This window comes from Ixodes scapularis, unplaced genomic scaffold (genome assembly GCF_016920785.2).
Source record: "Ixodes scapularis isolate PalLabHiFi unplaced genomic scaffold, ASM1692078v2 PGA_scaffold3__209_contigs__length_174095766, whole genome shotgun sequence".
NCBI classification, from domain to species: Eukaryota; Metazoa; Arthropoda; class Arachnida; order Ixodida; family Ixodidae; genus Ixodes; species Ixodes scapularis.
The window spans coordinates 148,619,965-148,643,748 of NW_024609868.1; the positions used below are offsets into that span (position 1 = coordinate 148,619,965).

At 42.8% G+C, this 23,784-nt stretch overlaps 1 protein-coding gene across 1 annotated transcript; it reads left to right on the forward strand.

The window, feature by feature from the left end:
- Positions 1 to 12,466: 12,466 nt before the first annotated feature.
- Positions 12,467 to 13,759, forward strand: LOC115314425. The gene has a single exon (XM_029973487.2). It carries the CDS (start codon positions 12,593 to 12,595, stop codon positions 13,757 to 13,759), a length of 1,167 nt encoding a protein of 388 aa, XP_029829347.2. The 5' UTR covers positions 12,467 to 12,592.
- The last annotated feature ends 10,025 nt before the right edge of the window (positions 13,760 to 23,784 follow it).

The window sequence follows — 23,784 nt, forward strand, 5'->3', positions numbered from 1 at the left end:
TCTTGTTTTATGAAAACTTCTCTAAGGGTCTAATTTGAGTTACCGAAGGCTAGTTCAAATAAAGAAAGCTGTATTTTCTCCCCACTGTTCCTTCACTTGCTTACACGCCGAGATGGCGGGATAGTTAGCGAGTTCTACTTGTAAGTGTAAGAGTTCTACTTGTAAGTAAGGAGGTCGCGGATTTTACAGCTACTGCGTCGGACCCAATTAGATGAAGTCCGAATGCGTAAACGTCGGTGAGGTAACCTTTGAGTGCACATAAAGAAACCATTCCTGGTAGAAATCCCTGAGCGTTTCACTACTATGTATCCCGTTTCGTATGTGTTGATTTCAGATGTTTTATTTGTAATTTATTTTGATGTTGCAATTTGTCATTTATAATTTCCGAACCGGTTCGCGAACTGGTTCAGCGCCCCGAACCGGTTCGCGAACCGGTTCGCGGATCGAATTAATCGAATTGGAACTGAACCGGAATAAAATAAATTTACCTGAACCTGAACCGTAACCGAACCCGTATTTTTTTCGGTTCGACACACTGGCTTATATATATATATATATATAGGCACTAGATACTTTCGAGAAGTTCCTCGTAACCCATGTAAAGCGCTTTTTGGATTTTTTTTTCTCCCAAGGCTAACTGTGATTCACTTCAAGAATGAGGAAGAAAAGCGAGGAAATATTTGAGACGAGAATCCTCTGCGTCAGTGACAGAATCAGCGCCACTTTTCCTGAACTTCTCAGCCTCGAATTTCAGTCACCTTTCAAAACAGGGCGCAAGTTTGCGCCGTCTGCTACAGCATAAGTCCTTTGGAATATTTAAGACAATTGGTATGCGTTAAGAAAAAATTACGATCATAGAAACTGATTTTACTTAGAAACAGAAAGCTCTAATTAAAGAATCGTTGCTTAAATAGCTGTCCTTTTCTCTGAAATTGGTTTCTTTCGTAGAGTCAAGCTTAAAAATAGTTCCACGATTTAATTTTTTTTAAAACGAATATGAGTATAAATACCGCAAAACCAGCCTTACAGAGAATCAGCCCAGTTCCTCTAGCATACATTTAAAAACAAATTAGATCAGATGCCAGAGCGCTATCTGAGAAAACCAAGAAAGCATGAAAGGAACTCTTTGAAATGTTATTACCATCAACTGGTGTTTACAAAAACACTGCTGGAGTTGCACTTCTAATATTTTTTATGCTTAGTTCGTATGTTTACCAGTATCATTCCCTTAAATGTCGTGGCTACCTTATGACGTGAAATTTAGTTACGACATTTCAAAATAGCATACCAAAAACTCTTTTTGAATAAATATTTAAAAAAATGTGAGTGTGCTAATTGGCAGAAACACGAATTCACGGAACCAGACGATTCCTTCCTTTATTCAATAAAAAAGTAAGAACGCGTCTTGGATGCCTTACAAGTCTTGAAACTTGGAATGCATAGAGGTAAGCCTTTGAAAATATCTAAACTTGCACTTTTTTTGTTTTCTTATTGTGCGTTAAGTTTTGAAAAATGCATATCACATTTTACACTAAAAGAGTGATAATGAATTGGCAATTTATTTGGAAGAAGAACGAAATACGTGGAACGCGCACAGACGCGACATTTGTACCGCAAACAGGGGCGTTAACACAGCTGCCACCGGTATTATGGTTATTGCCGTGGGGCCGCCACCTGAAGGGGTATCCAAACAGGACACTGCAAAACGCACGACTCCGACAAATCGTGAAAATTGAAGCGGACCGACCCGCTTCAATTTTCACGATTTGTCGGAGTCGTGCGTTTTGTAGCGTCCTGTTTGGACGCCCCTTTAGCGTTGAAAACTTGTTAAAGTTTTCCTCTCCCCTTAATTGCAGATGCAGAAAAAAAAAGGAAAGAAACAGCTTTCCCCCCTTAACTCAATATTAGAACAAGCGGTGATGTGATCTGATGCTAATTATACAACGTCAGTGCTCATCATAGTCATGCGCTGGGGTTGGCAAAGAAGAAAGCGTGGGTTTAGCTTTAGACATTGTTAGAGCTCGGCTATTCTCATCTTTGATTGAATACGAGCAATTACCCGAATCTTTGGCGATGCTGATTGTCAAGAGCTCGAGCACTCGACTCGGGCTCATAACAATCGAGTTCGAGTACGCCACGGTGTCACGTGACTCACGGTGATAAGTCATTATACCTTGTGACATAACGGTGCCAACAATGCTAATAAACTTTGCGACGTTTTCAATTTAAGACTACTCGACGCAGTGAGTCACGTGACTACGTCGCGGGGCCACGTGACGTGACATTATTTGACAGCATGTCTTGACACCATGACTCCACGTTACTACGTGACACATGATTAATCGTACTGCCAATACAAACGCCGCCACAAAAATCCACAATTTCTCATACATTTCAATTCGGTATGTGGCAATTCGATCAGCACATAGAAATAGAGCCCTATTGAAAAAAAACAGCAAGAAAATTAAGCTGGCCAAGCTGGTTTAGCTGGTTTTAAGCTGGTTCGAGCTGGTTTGAGCTGGCCTACGTGGTAATCAATCTGGTTCAGGCTGGTCAAGCTGGTTCGAGATGGCACTGCTGGTGGGCAAGCTGGTACTTGAGCTGGTTTGAGCTGGTACTGAAGCTGGTTCAAGCTTGTCAAGCTGGTTCAAGCTGGTCAAGCTGGGTCAAGCTGGTTCGAGCTTGTCAAGCTGGTCTTGCTGGGAGCGCGCACGCCAAGGTCGGCTAGAGGTGGTCGAGCTAGCATTGCTGGGAGCACGCGCGCCAAGGTCGGCTTAGGCTGGGGCGAGGCCACGTTCTGTTCTTTGTCCTCTCGTTTTTGGTAAACGACCATCTGCCAGTGCTGGTCGTTTAGACCTGATGAGCATCTACAGCAACCCGTACGTGTAATCATTACTGCAGGATGCGTGTTAAAGGCCTCGTGCTAGCAGTCATACTCCATCGACAAACATTGCTCCTCTACAACGGGAAGATGGGACGCCTCCATTTGATTGGCTGACCAACTTCACACCCTCAAAATATTATTCCCATACTTTTCTAAACATGAACCCCTGACAACGTTATTGGAAACGGAAACTGTAGAGCGCATACCTCTATGACAACCATACCTTGCACACTTGGACTTGAAAGAGATTCGTAATCTTCGAATCTTTCAAACTTCAATTTCAGAAAAAAATTAAAGCAGTTCAATTCCGAATTTTTGAAATTTTGAGAGCATCGAAGTTTGCGAATTCGAAACTCGGCGGTGTTAAAAAATTACGGACATTTTGAATTCAGAGCATAGTGAGGCATTTTCGAAACCTTCTCAAATTTAACCTCAATGAGATTTAGATATTTTGAAACCTTTCAAACTCGAACCTCGGGTGGTTTGCGACATAAAAAGTCATCGAGAGATGAGGCACAACAAAACCTATGCGCTTCCTGCATTACGGGGGCTTCGAGATATATTTAAAGGAACAATTTGTCGCGTCACGTATATTTGGAACACTTACCGTTCACATCTTTGGAGTTGTGTCTCCCTCGTCACGATGCCTCTCGCCTTGCATGACAAAGGAAAGGTCGTGGAGGTGTAGGCGGAGTGCTGGGAAATGGACCTTTTTTTCTTTGCCGCGAAGTGGGAGCTGCAGATTTTGGCCTGCCCATTCGCGGGTTCCCACGAATCTCTGTCTGCACTGTACACAAAAGGCAGTGACTTATTGTGCGAGCGTGGATCAACTCTGTAACACGAAGGACCTGCAAAGACCGAGAAGCGACACAAAAAATAGGTTTCCTAACTCTGCGCGCCGCACCGCCGCAACCCATTTGTGTCGACGCTTTGCCTCACACGGCTCTCCTGGAAAGCGAGAAAACTCCACGACTGGGAACTTCCCAGCTGTGTTTCCGTAGCTGTTGTGAGATTTGCATGCAATACCAATAAACTGATGTGCGTTTCTTCGGCCGCGTTGTTGCGGACGGCACGACGAAAGACTGGCCTTCCAAGCCTACCGCGAGAGCAGCCGGGTAGGGCGAGAACATACCGATAGCTTCTTCTAGAGCGCGACTCTTAGGCGCCCGTTTCCGGGTTGAGTGGCGTCGGCGTCGACGTAACCGCGCGTTGCATTATGGGACGTTTTTGATAATTACGTCGCAGTTGACGTCACGTCTGATGTCATGAGGTCAAAAGTTTCCCGCTAAGTTTTGCGGGAAGATTTTTCACTAAATTTTGCGGAACAGTTTTTCGCAAAATGTAGTGGGGAAATATTTCCACTAATATAAGCGAAGAAATTCTAAGTTTAGCGGAAATATTTCCCGCCAAACTTAGCGAAAAATTCTCTAGCCAAACTTAGCGGGAAACGTTTACCCTCGTGACGTCACGTGACGCTAAATTTAGTGAAATTCTTTTCGCAAAATTAGGGGGAAAATTTCCCCCGTCATGTTTAGCGGGAAAATTGACGTCACGTGACCTCAACAGTAATTCAGTTCTCCAGTTAAATTTAGCGGGAAACGTTTCGCTACATTTTCTCACTAACTTTAGCGGGGAAATTTTCGCTTAATTTAGCGGGAAATTTAGCGAAAATTACCCGCTAAATGGGAGGGGAGCAGGAGAGGAGGAGGGGAGGGTACGGGGAGGAGGAACAGAGACATACCCTCCCCTCCTCAAAAGCTGCGCTCTAATTCGGCATTACAGAGAATTGTACACGCTTTTCATTTTTTTCGTCTGCCAGGTGGCGTTACGGGTATTTTGGAAACACCAGCGTTTGCAGCGTATATAATCAATCAATCAATCAATCAATGTTTATTAAAGTGTCCAGGAACAACCAATCGGTCTTAGTGCTGGCACACTAAAAAATTGAGCAAAAACACACACATACAAACACGCATACACACGAGTGCAGAAGGAGAACGTAGTTTTCCAGTCTGAAAATAAAAATATTAGCAAGTATGAAAGACACTCAGATCAACAAGGGAAATCAAAAGCACAAAACTGAGACATCACCAGGTGTGAGAGCAAAAAGCAAGTACTACATCAACGCTTCAACTGATCAGCCCTTTTCGTGCACGAGGAAGATTTGAACAGCATTTCCGAACTTGCTCCCGCAGGAGTTACAAATATCAATTGTGTTAGAGTAGCGATTATAACACTCCGCCGATTTTTGGATCGGGTTTAAGTGGCTAAAATGTCGAGCTATATAAAAAGATGATTGGAGCCGTGTAGGCACACGTGGAACTCTGAGGCTCACCTCGGACAGAAGGCTGGGAGAGTTAATCGAGCCGTGCAGGGTCTTAAACAAAAACAACAAATCGGCCTTCACCCGATGCTGCTGCAGGTTCAACAAGTTGACAAGTTGCGAGTTACACACACCGTTCAGACAAGGATCACCTCTCTCAAGGTAACGATATTTAAAGATAGAAATAAATTTGTTTTGGACTCGCTCGACAAATAAACTGTTGGTTTTGGAAATGCCGTTCCAAACAACCGAGGCGTACTCTAGCTGGGATCTAACTAAGGAACTATACAGAGTAAAAAAAGCGGACGGGCTTTTGAACTCCTTCGTTATGCGAGACACGGCACCTAACGTGCGCAAGGCCGACTGAACCACTTTGATAACGTGAGTGTCAAATCTCAGGGTTGAATCAGAGACAACTCCAAGGTCCCTCAGTTCACTTACACGTGACAGCCGTTCGCCATGATAACTATATGGAAAGAATATATCATGGGTCTTGCGAGAATATGTCATTATTTTTGTTTTAGAATGATTCAAACGGAGGTCATTGTCTAAACACCAACGACCGAAGGAATATGCGTCATTCTGAAGCGCGATGCAATCCTCTAAGGTCGATATTTTTTTGTAAAGTTTTATATCATCAGCGTACTGCAGAAATGAAGAATTTAATATAACTTGAGAGACATCATTTACAAAAATATTAAAAAGGAGGGGGCCCAAGACAGATCCCTGAGGCACTCCAGAGCTTGCCTTGTACAAGGACGAGGTAGTATTGTTGACGCGGACGTAGGCTTGCCTATCAGACAAATAGCTTTTTAACAAATTGTATACCGAACCACATACTCCGTACGAGGAAAGCTTGTGATGAGGATGTTGTGGTTGACTACGTCGAATGCCTTACTCAGGTCAAAATAAAAAAACGTCAAGCTGACCTCTATTACAAACTACTTCAGAGGCAGCAGACATAAAAGATACGAGATTGGTGGATGTCGACCTGCCGGACATGAAACCATGCTGATTAGGAAAGACTATACTACGAAATGTGAAGGAGAGGAATTGATGGATTACCATTTCAAAGAGTTTGGAAAAAGAAGAGAGAAGAGAAATCGGTCTGTAATTAAGAACATCACCACTATTTCCAGATTTCAGGACCGGAACAACCACTGCCAGTTTACAGTCGTCAGGAAATATCCCTGACGACAAGGAGTTATTGAAAATTGTGCACAGTATAGGCGTAAGTAATTCATGATAAGCCTTAACAATTGCAGCGGGTATCCCGTCATGACCTGCAGACAATGTGGGTTTCATTTTCTTAATACATAGCCTAACACATTCTTCATCGAAAACCACCGAACCTAATGAGTCACCAAAAACGTCCGAGTGAGGCAAAATAGTTGAGGAGCAGTTATTATTATTAATGTAAACTGAAGCAAAGTGATCCGCAAACAACTCAGACATGCCCATCGCACTGTCGCTATGCTGATTCAAGACGATTTCGGACTCAATATTCTTCCCCAAGCGCGATTTAGCGTACCTCCAAAATTTCTTGGGATTTTTAACAAGATCTGATTCTACCGAGTCAGAATGCGCCTGGCGATCACGGTTCAAAATTTTCTTACATCGCTTTCTGCAAATTTTAAATTCAACTTCCCACTTTGGAAGACCACTTTTCTTAAACCTCCTGTGCAAAGAATCTTTCCGTTTTAAAAGCGTTCTGAGTTCACGAGAGAACCAAATAGGGAAGCGAGATTTTTTAGACGTTTTAAGAGGGATATATAAGTCCATAGCCTCCTGAACAACAGTTGTGAGGAGATATACTTGGCCGTTGATATCAGACGACTCCAAGATAGAAGCCCAGTCAACACCCGAAAGATGGTGATACATTCCCCCAGTGTAGTCCCCCGCTGAATACTTATATGATGTGTGTGGGGAAGGACCATTAGAGGGACTGAGGACCGGAGGATCAAAAACAGAAAGAACTACATCAAAAGCAGGGTGATAGCTATCCTCAGGAACCATAGAATGTTCACTTCGAGCCACACGTATACCGTCCGTGTTTGAAAAGCATAAATCTAAAGCATTACCTTGGTCGTTTAGAATGTTATTGTGCTGTCTAAGATCTAAAAAGGAAGTAAAGTTGAGGAGATAGTTGCACTTTTGTTTACAATAAAAGTTGCCAGTAAGGACATTGAATTGTGTCCAGTTATTACCTGGAGCGTTAAAATCCCCCAAGATTAAGATATTGCTCCCCTGTGAATCATTAATAGTATTTTCAATGTCAGCGAGACATCTTTGGAAATCATCTGCTGTCGTTGAGGAGGAAGGTAAAACAGACCTATTAAAATACGTTCTCTCCTAGAACACTCAATTTCCACCCACAGAGACTCGGGAAATCTCTCCAGATACTCACGTCTTCGTGAACTATATTGTTTGTTAACCGCGACCAATACACCACCTCCTACTCGGCCCCGGGAAGAGAAATCACGATCATGACGGTAGACATCAAAACAAGGCGGAAAGTAGTCGGAGGAACTAACACTAGGACATAGCCAAGTTTCCGTTAAGCAAACAATTGAGTAATTAGAGAGAGTAATGTTAACAAAGAAACATTCAGCTTCCGTCCGCAGGCCACGGACATTCTGGTAAAACAAATCGACGTTACTCATCTTTGTATTTAGTGTTGGGCTTGTGGGCTTCTTCAGACGAGTGAATGAGTTCTTGACGAAGAGCGCCTCTAAAAGGTTTAAAAAGACAATCCTTCGGCCACAAAGCAGGGTCAGAGAGTTTCTCGAAGTCTTCGGCAGCAACAGAGACGTGAAAAGAGGCGTAGGTATTGTAGCGAGTCTTCAGTCGGTGGCACTTCAAGTTTTCCACATCGAGTGAACACAGATGCCCAACGACGTCAGTAAAGGTGGTGACCGAATCCAGCTTGGTCACAAACAATGCCCTCCGGCGGGAAGATGAGGGGGCAACGCTCAGCTTGCACGCCACGGACGCTCCGGCTTGCGCGGGGATTCAAGTCTTCGGGCTGATCGGATTGGGCTTAACAGACAGTGTATCATCTTCCGACGCCACGCTCACCAGCGCAGAGACCGGTGCCTGTGGGCTCACGGGGTTCGGCTTACCAGGCAGTGCATCATCTTTCGTCGTCCCGCCCGCTGGTGCACCTGCAGACTTTGCAGAGAGAGCCGAGGGAGGAGGGAAGCGCAGGGCCGCAGCAAATGTTTTTCCTCCACAGGGCCCTGTCTGAACTTCAGCATCAGTTCTTGCACGCTTACCAAGCACATCGCGTAAGCTGCGAACTTCCGCCCGCAGGCAGGCGATGGAGCCCGCCTGGAGCTCTGCCTGCTGTCTCTGCTCACGACGGAGACGCGCGTTGTCTTCACTGAGGGAAGCAACCTCCTCGGTGAGGAAAGAAATTCCTTCCAGCGCGTCGAAGAGAAGGGACCGACGGGACTGAAGGCTGGCGTCCCCACGTGCGTCGAGGCCATCGGGAAAGGAGGCAGGCAGCGTCACCGGACGAGTAGGGGAGGCCGATGGCGGAGGAGGAGAGCGGGCGAACTGGTCGTCGGGGTCACCGGAGACCACGCCGCTGACGTTAGGCCTAGCTCCACCATTGATCTTGGCACAGCTTTGGCAGACAAATGAGCTCACCTCACGCTGAAGAAATGTGCGTTCGGTCTCCGGAAAGAATACGCACTTCGTATGCGCGCGAAGTTGGCACTCAGTGCAGCGGAGAAATCTTTGCCGTCCGTAAAAGCAGCGAGAGCAAATCAGACATGCATCCTTACTGGGCGGCATAATAATTCATAATTCATATTATTAATAATAATAATAATAATAATAATAATAATAATAATAATAATAATAATAATAATAATAATAATAATATTTATTCATGAGAGAGAATAATAATAATAATAATAATAATAATAATAATAATAATAATAATAATAATAATAATAATAATAATAAACTTGTATTCAGGACACATTCATGAAAGCATACAAGAGTGCGGGGGCAATCAAAGCCAACAGATGGCTTGTGTGATGCCGCCCGAAAAATTACAAAAAAAAAACAACTGATATGTCCACGAAAAAGCAGTGTAAAGTTCGTCACACACACATCAGTAAAACAAACTGAAAAACTTTAGGATGTACAAAACTGAATCAGTAATTAGGCACATAAACACTGATACTAACAAAATATGCACACACTAGGCGACATCTCATCCCAGTAGGTGAAGTCTCAGCATTCTCTTTAGTTGACGCAGTGAATTCGCTTGTGGAATTTCAGAAGGCAGATTATTAAAGAGTTCAGGCACGTAAAATTCGCGTGTACACCGTCCATATCTTGTTCGGGCGAAAGGTATCTCGAAAGTCTCTTGAAAACGAAGAGAACGAAGAACAACGTTTTTTCTTTTGAATTGATCTGTCCAAAAGTATCGTAAGATAACAGTTTGAATAAAAAGTGTTCGGAGGCAGGGAAATTGTAGATGTTGAAAGCGATCAGTACCATCGGGAAGTTGCATGCCATAAGAAACACTTTTCAAAATACTTTTTTAAAATGCAGTCAATTTTCTCATGCCAGAAGCCGGAACAGTTTCCAAACACCGTAACGCCATATTGTAACACACTATATGCAAGAGCATTATTATCAATAATAATAATAATAATAATAATAATAATAATAATAATAATAATAATAATAATAATAATAATAATAATAACACTAATAATAATAATAATAATAATAATAATAATAATTTTATTCCACATATATTAAATGACACAATACAAATACGGGTCTGTCCAAGCCACAGGAGGCTTGTGGGACAGGACCCTGCAAGTCGAAACGGCGAAAGAACAAAGAATAAGGTGAACTCAAAATAAGATATGAACTATGCAGAAGATGAGTAACAACAGAACAACGAAGGGTTACTACAAGCTCAAATTGGTCAGCATTTTTTTTTAGTTTTCTTTTTGTAGTGCTCTCAAAAAAGCGACCTGGCAATTTATTGAAAACGGAGGGCACATAATACGCGCGAACTCTTTTCCCGTAGCGCGTAGTACACCGGGGGGTAATAAAACGGGTCGCGTGACGAAGACTCCTGCTGGGAACAAAGGGCCGTTTAAAATCATCATTCCAAAAGTGCCGCAGAACCACGCTTTCCAAAAACAAGGAAGAGAAATTCGGCATACGTAAAAACTCGAACACGCTCATGTCAGTAAAAGAATCAAAGTGATAACCAACGCTCTTTAGCAAGCCCCCCAAAATACGATCAATTTTCATTTGCCACGACTCTGCACACTTTCCGAACAATGTAATACCGTACCGCAGTATACTGTAACCAAGGGCATGCGCAATAGACTTCCTTACTGAAAACGGCATAAACACTTTCTGGTTGTACAGCAAACAGCTAACGCTCACCTTACACATATGGTGGGCGCTGAGAAAAAAAGCTGACAAGCAGCTTGACGGGGACAGGCATACAGTAGTGGCGAAAATAAATACATCAAAACCATTTGTTGATACAAATCAACATAATAAGGAACCAAACACCAAAAATACCAACAATAAGAACGTTCTGAGTGGGCATACGCCCCAAACAGAAATGCAACAATCGAGAACAATACACACCGAAAAAAATGTACATAAACTAAAATCCCTCCGCTTCGGGGATAGCAGAAGAATAAAGCAGGGAACAGTATTCTTGAAAGAAAGTAGTTTATACAATTCCGTGAGCTGATCTATGCTCTATTAATATTTGTTTTTGCATAAATCTGTTTAAGAATGAAGGGAAGGTTTTTTCAATCATTTGAGACCCATAATCTGTACGCGATGTATTCACTCTCCAGAAGTCAGTCTGACGAGTGGAATATGTTAATAGTTTCGTTCTGAGAAGTGCCAACGATAGTAGGAAACTACCTGTTTCGAGAATTTCTTATTTATCTGTTCTGCTAAAACTGTATTCGTAATGCTCATGCATTTTTCATTACCCGCAGTGATTTAAAGATAAATTTTGTGTTAAAATCATAGGGCACGTTGAACACAAGTCTTAAAGGGATACTACAACAGAATTTCGGCGCTTATTTTTTGGTCTACGCGTGTTCAAAGGAGCAGTACCACATCGAACACACCAATATCTTGTTAAAACAGTTACAAAAAGGAATTTTAAAACGAATTAAACGATTAGCAAAGAACGCATGGTGGATGTCGCTAACGCCTCGTTTGTAATGCCCGTCTAGCAGCCTTGAGAGGTAGTGGCGGTAATTGTCTCGTCTCCGGCCACGACGAGACAAGAGGGGAAGAAGGAACTCCCCTCTTCCCGAGAAACCCTTTTGTTTGTCCCAGAAGTCGCTATTGTCCCTTTACAAGATTATAGAAAATTAACCCGTCACTCAAAAGTCGTGCAAAAGCAGCCGCTTCGGTGGCTGGAACGACTAGGCCATTGTCTCGACGTCAGCCTCGCCGTAGCTTTGCTCGTGCCGAGACGAACTACGTCACAATTGCGTTGGACGTCACGTGGTCTCCGTTGGCTGTTCTCCAAGCGTTTGCCAGAGCGGGCCGTTTATAAAAGAAAAATACAGCCACCAGGCTCAAAATACGAACGTGCGATTGTCATTTACGGATATTGTGGATCATATTCAACCTAATATTGAACACGACGGTATATTTCAACTTTCGTTAAAGTATCCCTTTAATGCTCTTTTTTGCTATAAAATATTCTCTCTAGATTTGTTTTAGTTGTGCCTCAGACAAGTTTGCGATAATTAAAACAAGAAACAAACGAAGTCTGATACAAAAGCAGCTTACACTTGATGGAACTATTAAGCGATGTCAGAGAAGTGAGCCAGTGATGAAGGCGAGTTTTGAAATATTATGATATGTGCTGCGTCCAATATATGTGGTTTTAAAAAAACACGCCTAAAGCTCTGAACGTTTTTACAATTTCAAAAGGGGTCGAGTATAAAATATTATCGCTCAAAAAGTTAGATTTTCTTTTTTTTTTGGGGGGGGGGGGGATATTAGAGGGTTAGTTTTCTTTTTATGGATCGAGGGATTCTTTTCTGTAGGCATAATTTATAGATTTAGTATGACTTCATTTATTGTTCATTGCACAGATGCTGCTTCTGCCGCTGCACCAGGATATGGGCGTCTCCGAGCACTATCAAGCGGCTGATCATCGCGGCGGCTTCGCCGTTCCAGCCGATAACGCGGAGCGAAGTGTGACGGATCTGGACAACTTTTTCTTGTGGAACTTCAACGGACATTTGGATTTTCCACGACCCATATCGACAGTGACAGCAGCTACTCTAGCGCCGCTCGGCACTATAAAAGACTGGCCGGAACCTGCACTTCTTCGTGGGCACAATGGCATCGTCAAGATGACGCTTCTAAACCACTTCGTGTTCATTGCACAGACGCTGCTTCTGCCGCTGCACCAGGATATGGGCGTCTCCGAGCACTATCAAGCGGCTGATCATCGCGGCGGCTTCGCCGTTCCAGCCGATAACGCGGAGCGAAGTGTGACGGATCTGGACAACTTTTTCCTGTGGAACTTCAACGGACATTTGGATTTTCCACGACCCATATCGACAGTGACAGCAGCTACTCTAGCGCCGCTCGGCACTATAAAAGACTGGCCGGAACCTGCACTTCTTCGTGGGCACGGTGGCATCGTCAAGATGACGCTTCTAAACCACTTCATGTTCATTGCACAGGTAGGGAAACAATATCCTTGTTGCCTCCGCAGTAACAATATTTGTCTCTTCCTGCTACCGTGCCCACGGAGCTGTTTGAGTGTGCTGTGTGAATTTGGAATGTTGCCGAAAAACCTACTTTTGTTGTGTGGTGATGTAGAAGTAAATCCCGGGCCTACTCTAGAAACAATATTGCAAAAACTAGATATTATCTCCGCTGACGTCAGGGAAATCAAATTGAGCCAAGCGGAAACAAAATCCAGACTAGAGACCATAGAGTTGCAAATTAAAAGCCTTGAAGGTATGAGGTCAGCTGTGAACCAAAACCAAGACAGGACAAAACAACTCGAATCTACTGTTGCATCACTCGTGTATAAGATTGATGACTTAGAAAATCGCAGTAGAAGAAATAATCTAATTATTTTCGGTCTTTCTGAGCTGCCAAACGAAGACAGCAGCAAACTCGAAGAGCGAGTAACAAAGGAGGTCCTTGAGGACAAACTGTCCGTAAAAACCAATGGAATTGAACGCATACATCGCCTGGGAAAACCAACTGAAGGTAAAACTCGTCCAGTGATTCTCAAACTACTTGACTTCAGAGACAAGATGAAAATTCTACGTAACTGTGATAGGTTAAAGAATGAACCATTATCAATCAGCGAGGACTACTCGAAACGTGTTCAGGGAATCAGAAAAAAACTGCTCGAAAGCTCGAAATCGAATAAGCTTGCCGGTGAAAAGGTCACTTTGATGTACGACAAAGTTAAAATAAACGGAAAAGTGTATACTTGGGACGACGTCAAAAACGACAAGAGTTTGATAGCTGATGTTGCACAGGCTTCAAGTCCATGACTAAAGCCTAGCCGTATCAATAATGATTACGAATTTCGCCTACTCAACTTAAACGCGAGGAGTATCGTGAATAAAACTGATAAACTTGAAACAGCTATTCTGAATACCGAACCTGGTATTGTTGTAATCACCGAAACGTGGCTGTCAGACAGTATACAAGATAGCGAAATCACGCCTCCCAACTACACAATCTTGCGCAAAGATAGGGGATCACGTGGCGGCGGAGTTGCGATTCTTGCTCGAAATGGGATTTCATGTACATTGCTGCCCGATTCCCAGGGAATTGAGTGCTTATGGTGTAAAATCAGCTATGAGAACAGTTGCTGCTTCATTGCTGTGGCCTACAGACCCCCAAACACAGCCCCAGAGTTCTTTCGTAATATGTATGATTATATGCGTAAGAATCTTAACATGAGCAGTAAGATCATAATAGCAGGTGACTTTAATTTACCTCTAGATGACTGGTCCTTTTCTAAACCCCAGACATTATCCCATGGTGTTGATATTCTTTCAGAACTATGTTTTCATTATAACCTAACTCAAATTGTTACCGAAAACACTCGTATTCAAGGCTCGACACAAACAGTGCTCGATTTGGTTTTTGTTAGTGATCATTTTCTGAGCCACGAGTACAATATCGACGTCTTAGAAGGTATATCTGACCACGAAATGGTTTTGTGCTCTTTTAAAATGAACTCTGTAGCTTCTGCTGCGCCGCAAGTTTCTACAGTACTGGACTATAGCAATGCAGACGACGTTGGCGTACTCGATTACTTTGATATGCATTTTGATACCTTCCAATTGCTCTTCTCCAACGCTCTTACCACTACCGATACCCTTTGGAACGAATTTAAAGTAGCCATTCAGTTCTGCATTTCAAACTTTATCCCAACTAAGACGAAAAGAATTGACAGAAAAAACCCTTGGATAACGCGGGAAATTATTCACGTGAAACGTAAAATAAACAGGCTGCACAAATGTGCAAAGAAAACTAAAACACCTCTTAATAAAGATAAGTTGGCACAGCTGAATACAGAACTTGGCCTCAAAGTTAGATCAGCTAAGCATTCATTTTTCAATGTGACACTTCAGTCGTTTATTAAGTCGTCACCTCGTAAATTCTGGAGTCACATTAACCCTAAAACTAAGTCACACCTAGAATCACTGTCAAATGATAAAACCAATCTAGCGAAGATGTTCAACGAGTACTTTCTTTCTGTATTTACTATGGATAATGATAATATACCTTATTTTGTCTCTTGTTCAGCTCTGCCCACATTGGACGATGTAGTAGTTACCGAACAAGGTGTCTTGCAGCTCTTACTTAACCTCAATAGTAAAAAGAGTGCTGGCCCTGACAATCTACCCAATGAATTTTTAAAAAGGTACGCGGAATGGATAGCAAGGTATCTCGTACTCATCTTTAGACACTCCCTCGACACAGGGGAAATTCCTGAGGACTGGAAATTGGCTAAAGTAATCCCCATATATAAATCTGGAAACAAAAAGGAGTTTACTAATTACAGGCCTATATCTCTCACTTCAACTTGCTCCAAAATACTCGAGCACATTATATTAAAACACATTTCAACCTTCGTCGAGAACAATAATATAATAACCCCATTCCAGCACGGCTTCAGGCGTCAGTTATCGACTGTTACTCAGCTGACCGAAAGCATTCATGATTTTTCTACCGTAATTAACAACAGGGGTCAGGTTGACGTTATATTCATAGATCTATCGAAAGCATTCGACAGAGTATCCCACACAAAACTACTATTTAAGCTAGAAACTATTCTGGGAGCAGGCAAAATACTTAATTGGATAAGAAACTACCTTTCTGATCGCTATCAGTTTGTGACAATTCACGCTCATTCATCGTCAAAGGGAAAAGTTTCATCTGGTGTTCCACAGGGATCGGTACTGGCACCTTTCCTGTTTCTTATTTACATAAATGACATAGTTGAAAACGTTAATGTAAAAATCCGTCTTTTTGCTGACGATTGTATACTGTACTCACAAATCAACAATGAACAGGATCAAATCAACCTTAACAATGCACTTCAACATATTGTACAATGGTGTCATGACTGGCAGATGTTGTTAAATTTAGATAAGCAACCTAAATCGTTTTCCTACCACATCAACAATAAACCCCTGGAGAAAGTCACAGAGTACAAGTACCTCGGCCTACATATAAGCCATGACCTCCGTTGGGACTTACACATAGACTCTGTAACTCAAAAAGCGCTAAACAAACTTAATTTTCTAAAAAGAACCTTAAAAAGTGGATCGACTGAGACGAAATTATTAGCCTACAAGACGCTAGTCCGCCCTATGCTTGAGTACGCCAACGTCGTCTGGTTCCCATACACGGCCTCTGGTGTTAGTAAGTTAGAAAGAATACAAAGAATGGCTGCAAGGTTTATATCTAACAAATATAGTTGGCATGATTCCCCCTCCGAGTTATGTAAGCAATTGGAACTGTTGTCACTAGAAAAAAGGGCGAAAATTGCAAGGCTTAAATTTTTATATGAATTAGCTTACAGCAACTTCAACATCCCCACGGAAAATTATCTAACTCCTACTAGTAAACGGCTAACAAGATATAACCATGGTAAGCTTTACGAAGAACTTCCAACCCACAATAATTGCTTCAAATATTCCTTCTTCCCCCGCGCTATCAACGAATGGAATCACTTGCCGCGAAACATTGTGCATTCCACTAGTGTAGAGCAGTTTCTTAGGAACTTGGAAGCGCACCTGTCGACATAGGCTTGCATACCATTATCTTCAAATGTGTATTAAAATATATATATTTCAGTATGATGTACCACCCTACAAAAATCCCGAATGGGATTAGTAGTATTGGAAATAAATGAAATAAATAAAATTGTGTGTAATATCATTGCAATTTTGACCCGATATACACAGCTTGCCATGCAAATTAATATTTCAGCAGTGTTTTAAGACGTCGTTGCGTTGTCCCTTTTTTTTTCTTTTTTTTTAATTATGACCGTAATCTTCTATATACAGCTCTTCCACAAGGCCATCTTGAATGTCGTCACTTTTGGTATGTGCCAAAACATCGTTTTGATCTCACCACGCCGCCGTAATGTGCACACGAAAAATGCGTGATTGTCATATATTCTCATTTTGCCTGACCTATATTTTCTCGCCAGATTCCAGGTTAAAATGTCTTATTTTTTTGTCCCGTATAACAGATATGGAGCCCACGTGACTAAGAACAAAAGCAAACGAAAAACGTCTATACGGAAGGGCGGCAGGCAAGGAGGAACTACATGGTGAGCAGTGACGGACCGATTTTGTAAAGCGAACTACCCCTTGTCTCCTTTCCGCGGATACGGCATGCGTCAGTTTACAGGTATTGACGGACGAGAAGGAGGGGGAGAAGGAAGGTGCGTCGACGAATTGAGAGAGGAGGGTGAGTCGCGGCGATAGCGACGGGTGACGTGACGTACTATATTTTTATTTCGCCAAGAACAAGAAGAAAGGAGCGTTTCGGAAAGGGGTCACACACGTGCGCTCGTCTCCAAGCGATTCTTTTTTTCGTGTTGTCTTTTCTAGTTGGGCGACCGAATTAGGTGTTAATGTCGCACGCCTTCCCCCATAGCCAAATCCAAGCAGTGTTGGACAAAATACTCGATAAAAGTATTTAAGTTAAGTTACTAAATACCTGTTTCGTAGAGTATTTAAAATACTACTCAAGTTACCTCCACTGTAAAGTATCTTGAGTAAAATAAAAATACTTAGAAATGTAATTCAATTCTTTGAAGATACTTCCGCATTGCGTAATCTGTACTGACGTCAGTAACAGCGACAACTATCCAGCTGCGCAAATCTACAGGTTTTCCCGCTCATTTTAATCCAAGCGACAACCAATTTAATCCCGGGGTCACTCAATTTGATCCAACCGCCATACAATTTAATCCAAGCGCCACACAATTCAATCCCGGGGTCAGTCAATTTAATCCACAATATATGTATGCACATAATTGAATAAACAATTGTTCTAAGTTACCGAATGTGTAAGCGAAACACGATCACTGAACACAATAAGTGCATATATATATTGTGGATTAAATTGACTGACCCCGGGATTAAATTGGTCGTCGCTTGGATTAAAATGAGCGGGAAAACCTGTAGTTTACCACAATGGTTTATTAGCGCACGACAACAAAACACGAAAAAAAAAGTGAGAGCCGTTTACAACTCCCTGTAACGCCGAATTGGAGCGCAGCTCTTGAGGAGGAAGAGGGAAGGGTACTGAGGGCCACCTGTTCTCGGGGGGGGGGGGGGGGGTCACGTGACCCCCCAGGGCACGTGACCTTGGTGGGGTCACGTGGGGGGAGTCACGTTCCCCCTCCGAGGTCACGTGACCTCGGTGGGGGTCACGAGACCCCGGGGTGTCACGTGACTCCCCAGGTCACGTGACCGTGACCAAAATATCCCGGCTAGATTTAGCGGGGAAATTTTTCCGCTAGATTTAGCGGGGAAATTTTTTCCGCTAGATTTAGCGGGGAAAATTTTCCGCTAGATTTAGCGGGGGAATTTATTCCGCTAAATTTAGCGGAGAAATTTTTCCGCTAAATTTAGCGGGAAATTTTTTCCGCTAGATTTAGCGGGGAACTTTTTCCGCTAGATTTAGCGGGGACATTTTTCCGCTAGATTTAGCGGGAAATTTTTCCGCTAGATTTAGCGGGGAAATTTGTTCCGCTAGATTTAGCGGGGAAAATTTTCCGCTAGGTCTAGCGGGACAATTTTCCGCTAAATTTAGCGGGGAAATTGTTCCGCTAGATTTAGCGGGGAAATTTTTCTGCTAGATCTAGCGGGGAAATTGTTCCGCTAGATTTAGCGGGGAAATTTACCCATAATGCACCGCGCGGTTACGCCGACGGCGACGCCGCTCAAGCCGGAAACGAGCGCCTAAGAGCTGCGCTCTAAAAAAAGTATCGTAGAGCTATTTTATGCAGTCTAACTATAAGGAGCAGGATATTGTCACGAATGACAAATGATGAGGCGGCGAATAACTGAAGAAACTAAACGTTTAATGGGGCGAACTTGTGCCCAGAACAACCGAGAAAAGCTAGCGTCGCAGGCGTAGATGTCGGCGAAACAGCAGGATCGAGCGCTGGGGCGAGACTGACTCCGGATCGCTACGCGGAGCACCTTTTGTACTCGCGTGGGTTTCTGGAACATTCGGCGTAGAACGTTCGGCGCGTAGAACATTCGTAACTCGATCGAACGACAAGGTTCTCGAACATACGAAATTGTCAAGTTGAAAGAATAAATAACCCAAGCAGCACCAGAAAGTGAATTTCGATCGGCCGACGGTTGGCCAGTGTCTGGACAGCTTGGCCACTTTAAGTGCTTGGCCACCGGAGACATAAACAAGGCCGGCAAGAGTCCGGCCACAAACTAGCTGTTTTTAGCTTGTCCGCCGGAGACATAAACACTGCCGGCAAGCGCCTGGCCAGAAGTGCTGATTTTCAGCTTGGCCGCCGGAGACATAAACACGGCCGGCGAGTGTTTGGCCAGCAGTGCTGATTTTCAGCTTGGCCGCCGGGAACATAAACACGGCCAGCAAGTGTTCGGCCAAAAGTGCTGATTTTCAGTTTCGCCGCAGGGACACCCATAATCTAAACTTTTATCGCGTTGACGAAACTTTGGCATAACGACGGGCAGCGAGAGAAGCATCATGAGCGAGTGGTTCGCAGGATATTAGTGCGTGCATCGCGCGAACACTGTTAGCGCAAGCAAACGATCACCGTTTTATTCATTTTTTTTTTTTCGTTAGACTTGTTGTGTGATATGTTCATTTAGAACATTACCAGAAATGGGAAAATATTGTGCCCGTCGTTGTTCTATGAAAATAAAATACGAAAACAGCGCCCACGTCATCTTCGCGTTAACAATACCGCTCTGTCGCTGCGCGGCACTCTTAGCGCAAATACCACATCCGCGATTTTTCGGTTAGTGCTCCACATATTTATTTCCCAACTGCACTCGAAGAAAAAAAGTTGTAGTCGGGTGCATCGGGCGCACATACTCCACTTTCCTGGAACACGCACCCTCCGTTACCCAGCCTGTGTACTTGTACACCGACTATAAGCCCCCTTCTCTACCTTAAAAACCTATAGGTGCGTCAATGCACTCAGCTTAGTAAACCGCCACGCTAGCCACGCTTCTCGATCAGCTTGTGCTTGAATCGGATAAGGTTGGATATTTCAGACTTTGTGTTTTGAAAGAGCCTAAACAAGACGTCTTAAGCTAGTGTCAGTAAACTTAACTTAAGCAAGTGTCAGTAATGTTTTATATAGGTGCTAGGATACTGATTTCCTGAGCCAACGAAAGCTAACAGCTTCGGTTAAAACCGCAACGGAAACGTTCAAAATTGAACCACACGTAAAAGAAAAAGAAAATGAACATCTCGACTTAGATGCATGCAGAACGCTGGTTTTGTTGTTAACAACGTGGTTGTTGGCGGGTGATGGGCAACGCCGTGACGCTATTGACGCTATCGTGGTGACTGACGCCACTGATGCTCGGCCGTACTACACAGTAAAGTTTTTACACCTTTAAGGGTGTAAAAGGGGTGTTGTAACAACTTACACCCTCGGGTACACCCTTTTAACACCCTAAAAACTAGGAATACAACCTCATAATTTTACCGAAAAGGGTGCTGTTTCGTGTTACACCCTACATTTAGTGAAGAATGTGAGAAGGGTGTAGAAGAGGGTGCTAAATAAATAATGTGAAAGGGTTTTGGAAAGCTTATATATGGCTCTGTCCTTAATGTACAGGTAAGATTTCTGCTTGAAAAGCAACAGTTGTTAGCAGTCTAGTTTTTTATAATGTCAGTTGTAATTCATGCAAATAGCTGATAATAGAGTGCCTCTTTTGCATACAACTTTTATGTTTGCTAACAAAATCTTATATATGAGTTCATATTTCATTTTCTTACAAATCACTTCATGCTCAGAAATCGGAAAGTAGGGTGAAATGCTCTATACTAGCATTTTTTACAAATATTTATTGATGGAAGTGTACAGTAAAAAAATCAGTTAGTCTCGAGTTTGTATCTGGCAACATGAAATCAAAATATAGTGAAAATTTTTGACAAAAATTAATGACATGCTGCTAGAACCTGTCACATGACCATGTCAACCTGAGTAATATATTCATTTAGAATATGGTGACATGCAGAAAAACTCACACACATAAAGAGGCAAATCCCATAATAAACCAGTCCGAGACATCCCATACAAAAATGGCCTATGGTCGTCTATGGAAAATTCAATAGCAGGCTATCACCCACTGTAGCTTTGCATGGTGGGCCTTAGAAATTTATAGATACAGCTACAGCCAGCTATAGGAAGTATTCACTGGCGGTCATAGATGTGTGCACGACTGCTAAGCGCGTGCTGATGACGAGCTTCCAGAGTTCTTTTGTCACGTGCATTCCGCGGACGCATCCACACGCGCGCACAAACACGCACGCGCATGCACGCACACAGACGCAAACAATTACGACGAAGGAAACGTTGCTTAAGTTAGTTTCGGTTTCGGTTTACACAAAAAGAAACAACCTAAAGTTTAAATAAAACCTAAGATTTACTCCCTTTTTGTAATGTTTTACATTATTATTTTAAGGACATTCTTATTGTTACTAATATAATAATATTTTGGTTAGTATCGTTCTAAACAAATTAACAATAAAGAAAAAAGAAAAGAGACTCTTGAAGACTGCGCAAGACCATCGCTATTGCAATCAGCTTCCGTTGGGCTCGGTTGAATGGTCGTTGAAGTTCTGGAAATTTCAGTGGATATTTTAGATATCTTCCTTACGAATACCGTGTTCAAGAATAGCAATCGATGACTGAGAGCTGGGAGACGCTGCGTCTTGCCAACGCCCGTGAGTGCAGAACCGCCCATGCACGACTCGTGCAAACGCCGGTTAGCAACTTTCTTTTGTTTCTGCGAAGTGGGCTGCTGTTTCAAACTTTGTCGTGTACCGTGTGCTTGCTAAGCTATGCTTGATACTAACTATGCTTCTGCCCTGTGTTATTTCGTTATTTGAAAAGAACGTATCTTCTTCAAAACCTGTGGCTCGCTCCGCAGTGTGAGAAAGATTCCCGTGCGGCGGAACAGTCGGCATGTTCTGAGCGCCGTCGTGCGGCGCTCTTCCGACGACGCTTGTGCGGAGCGTTCAAGTGCCGTCTGACGGCAGTTCAAGCATTCAGTCGCCGTCCCAAAGTGTTAATCACAGGTCATTCTACTCCTGACGTCTTGTCCCAACAGCAGCTCGCCACCGATTTGTTTCATAAAGCGGGAGCGAGAAAAACGTTACAAGAGCCAGCATGCAGCATGATTGTTTGCATAAGCTAATGCCTGTGCCGTAGAGACGCGCGGTCTCTTCGTCATATTTCCGAGGGTAAAAGCGCTAAAAACAACGGACAAACAACGCCCTGTGTTGTTTGTTTCTTTTACTTGTCCGTTGTTTTTAGAGCTTTTACCCTCGAAAATTAGGTCTTTTCTTGTTTACCGAACCGGCACACTTTTTAAGTTTACGATTGTGTGATGCAAAAAATAAAAGGAGTTTAGATGTCACGTTTTTTAGTGGTGGCGAAAGCCCTTACAAAAATCAGAGCAGCGAGAAAAAGCAAAAACATGAAAAAAGGCGGAAAAAATGAACTAATGTCAAACCTGAATATTTGATGGAGTTCAAAGACTACCACCGTACCAACTCGCCCGGTTATTCTTTCTGTCAAAGAATAATAGCCAATAGTAATAAACAAATAAATGCCAGCTATTAATTGGTTACAAAGTCGTAATTGGTGCATTGCAGCCCTAAGCTACTCTACTCTTTTGATGATATCAGGTAATGTGTAAATGTATAGGGCAGTTCATAGCAACCATTTATGCCCGACCCATTATATTGAGTTTTTTCTTTATATAAAAGTTATATGAAAAAAGGTGCTCTTCCTAAATTAAGCCGCACCACTGAATGTACAACAGCGTGTAACGTTTATGTATCTTCTCAGCAAAAGAAAAGGATGCATTAAAAAGAGGCCAATAATTTTGTTTCCTGTCTGTTAGAGCTTCTTTCACGTACACGCAAAATGTGGGTGTCTACGTCTAAAAGAGTGGAATTGGCATTTCCTGCAGGGCTGGAAGGCCTGACTCAGTTTGGCTACCAGCTAGAAACCTATGGGAACCTGGGGAACTGAACCACAAGAGTGAGAGTGACACCCGCCTTGCGCTTCCTGAACGATGGCACCATGAGGAAGGGCGGAGCTGCCCTAAAGTGAATGCAATAGCAGGTGGGTCGTTCCGGTGAACCCCTATACACATTATACCAAGCAGAAAATAATTAATAAATGTGTTATTAAAAACATGGAATGTGAATGGCACGGACAAGAAGGAGGAGATCAACACAGCGCTGTGTTGTGTTCATATCCTCTGTTCCCGTATTCTTCATGATTTCTTTTCAATAATTGTCTACTATCTAGACCAATCATCAGCACTAGTCAATAAAAGTATGCTGCTATTTATTAGTATGCAACTGTGCATTAATACCGTGCTTGCAGTAGAATCCTACAGTCATTTATTAATAAACAAAAACGAGGGTGCAAGCTAGCTAAACAGGCTAAACACATAATTTATTAAAGACGGGTTCTCTGAAGGATGACACAAACGCAGAGAAGTATGAAACACAGCTGAGTATTAATGGGCAAAAAATGAATAGGCGACCCAAAAAAGAAAACGTAGGGAAGACATGAAGTCAGTCTTTACAATTTCTCTTCTGCTTGCCACCACTTTAAAAAGAGAATTCCTTCTTGGGCCTTACAGCGTTTTACTGTTCACAACCCCTGACATACCCAAAAACAGTAAACATAAAAAAGCAACCTACTAACATTTGGGTAAATGTGATTGAACAAACAACAGGGAATTCCTTGAGCTTTCAACCTAGGAAATAAAAAATATGCACAACATCAAGATTT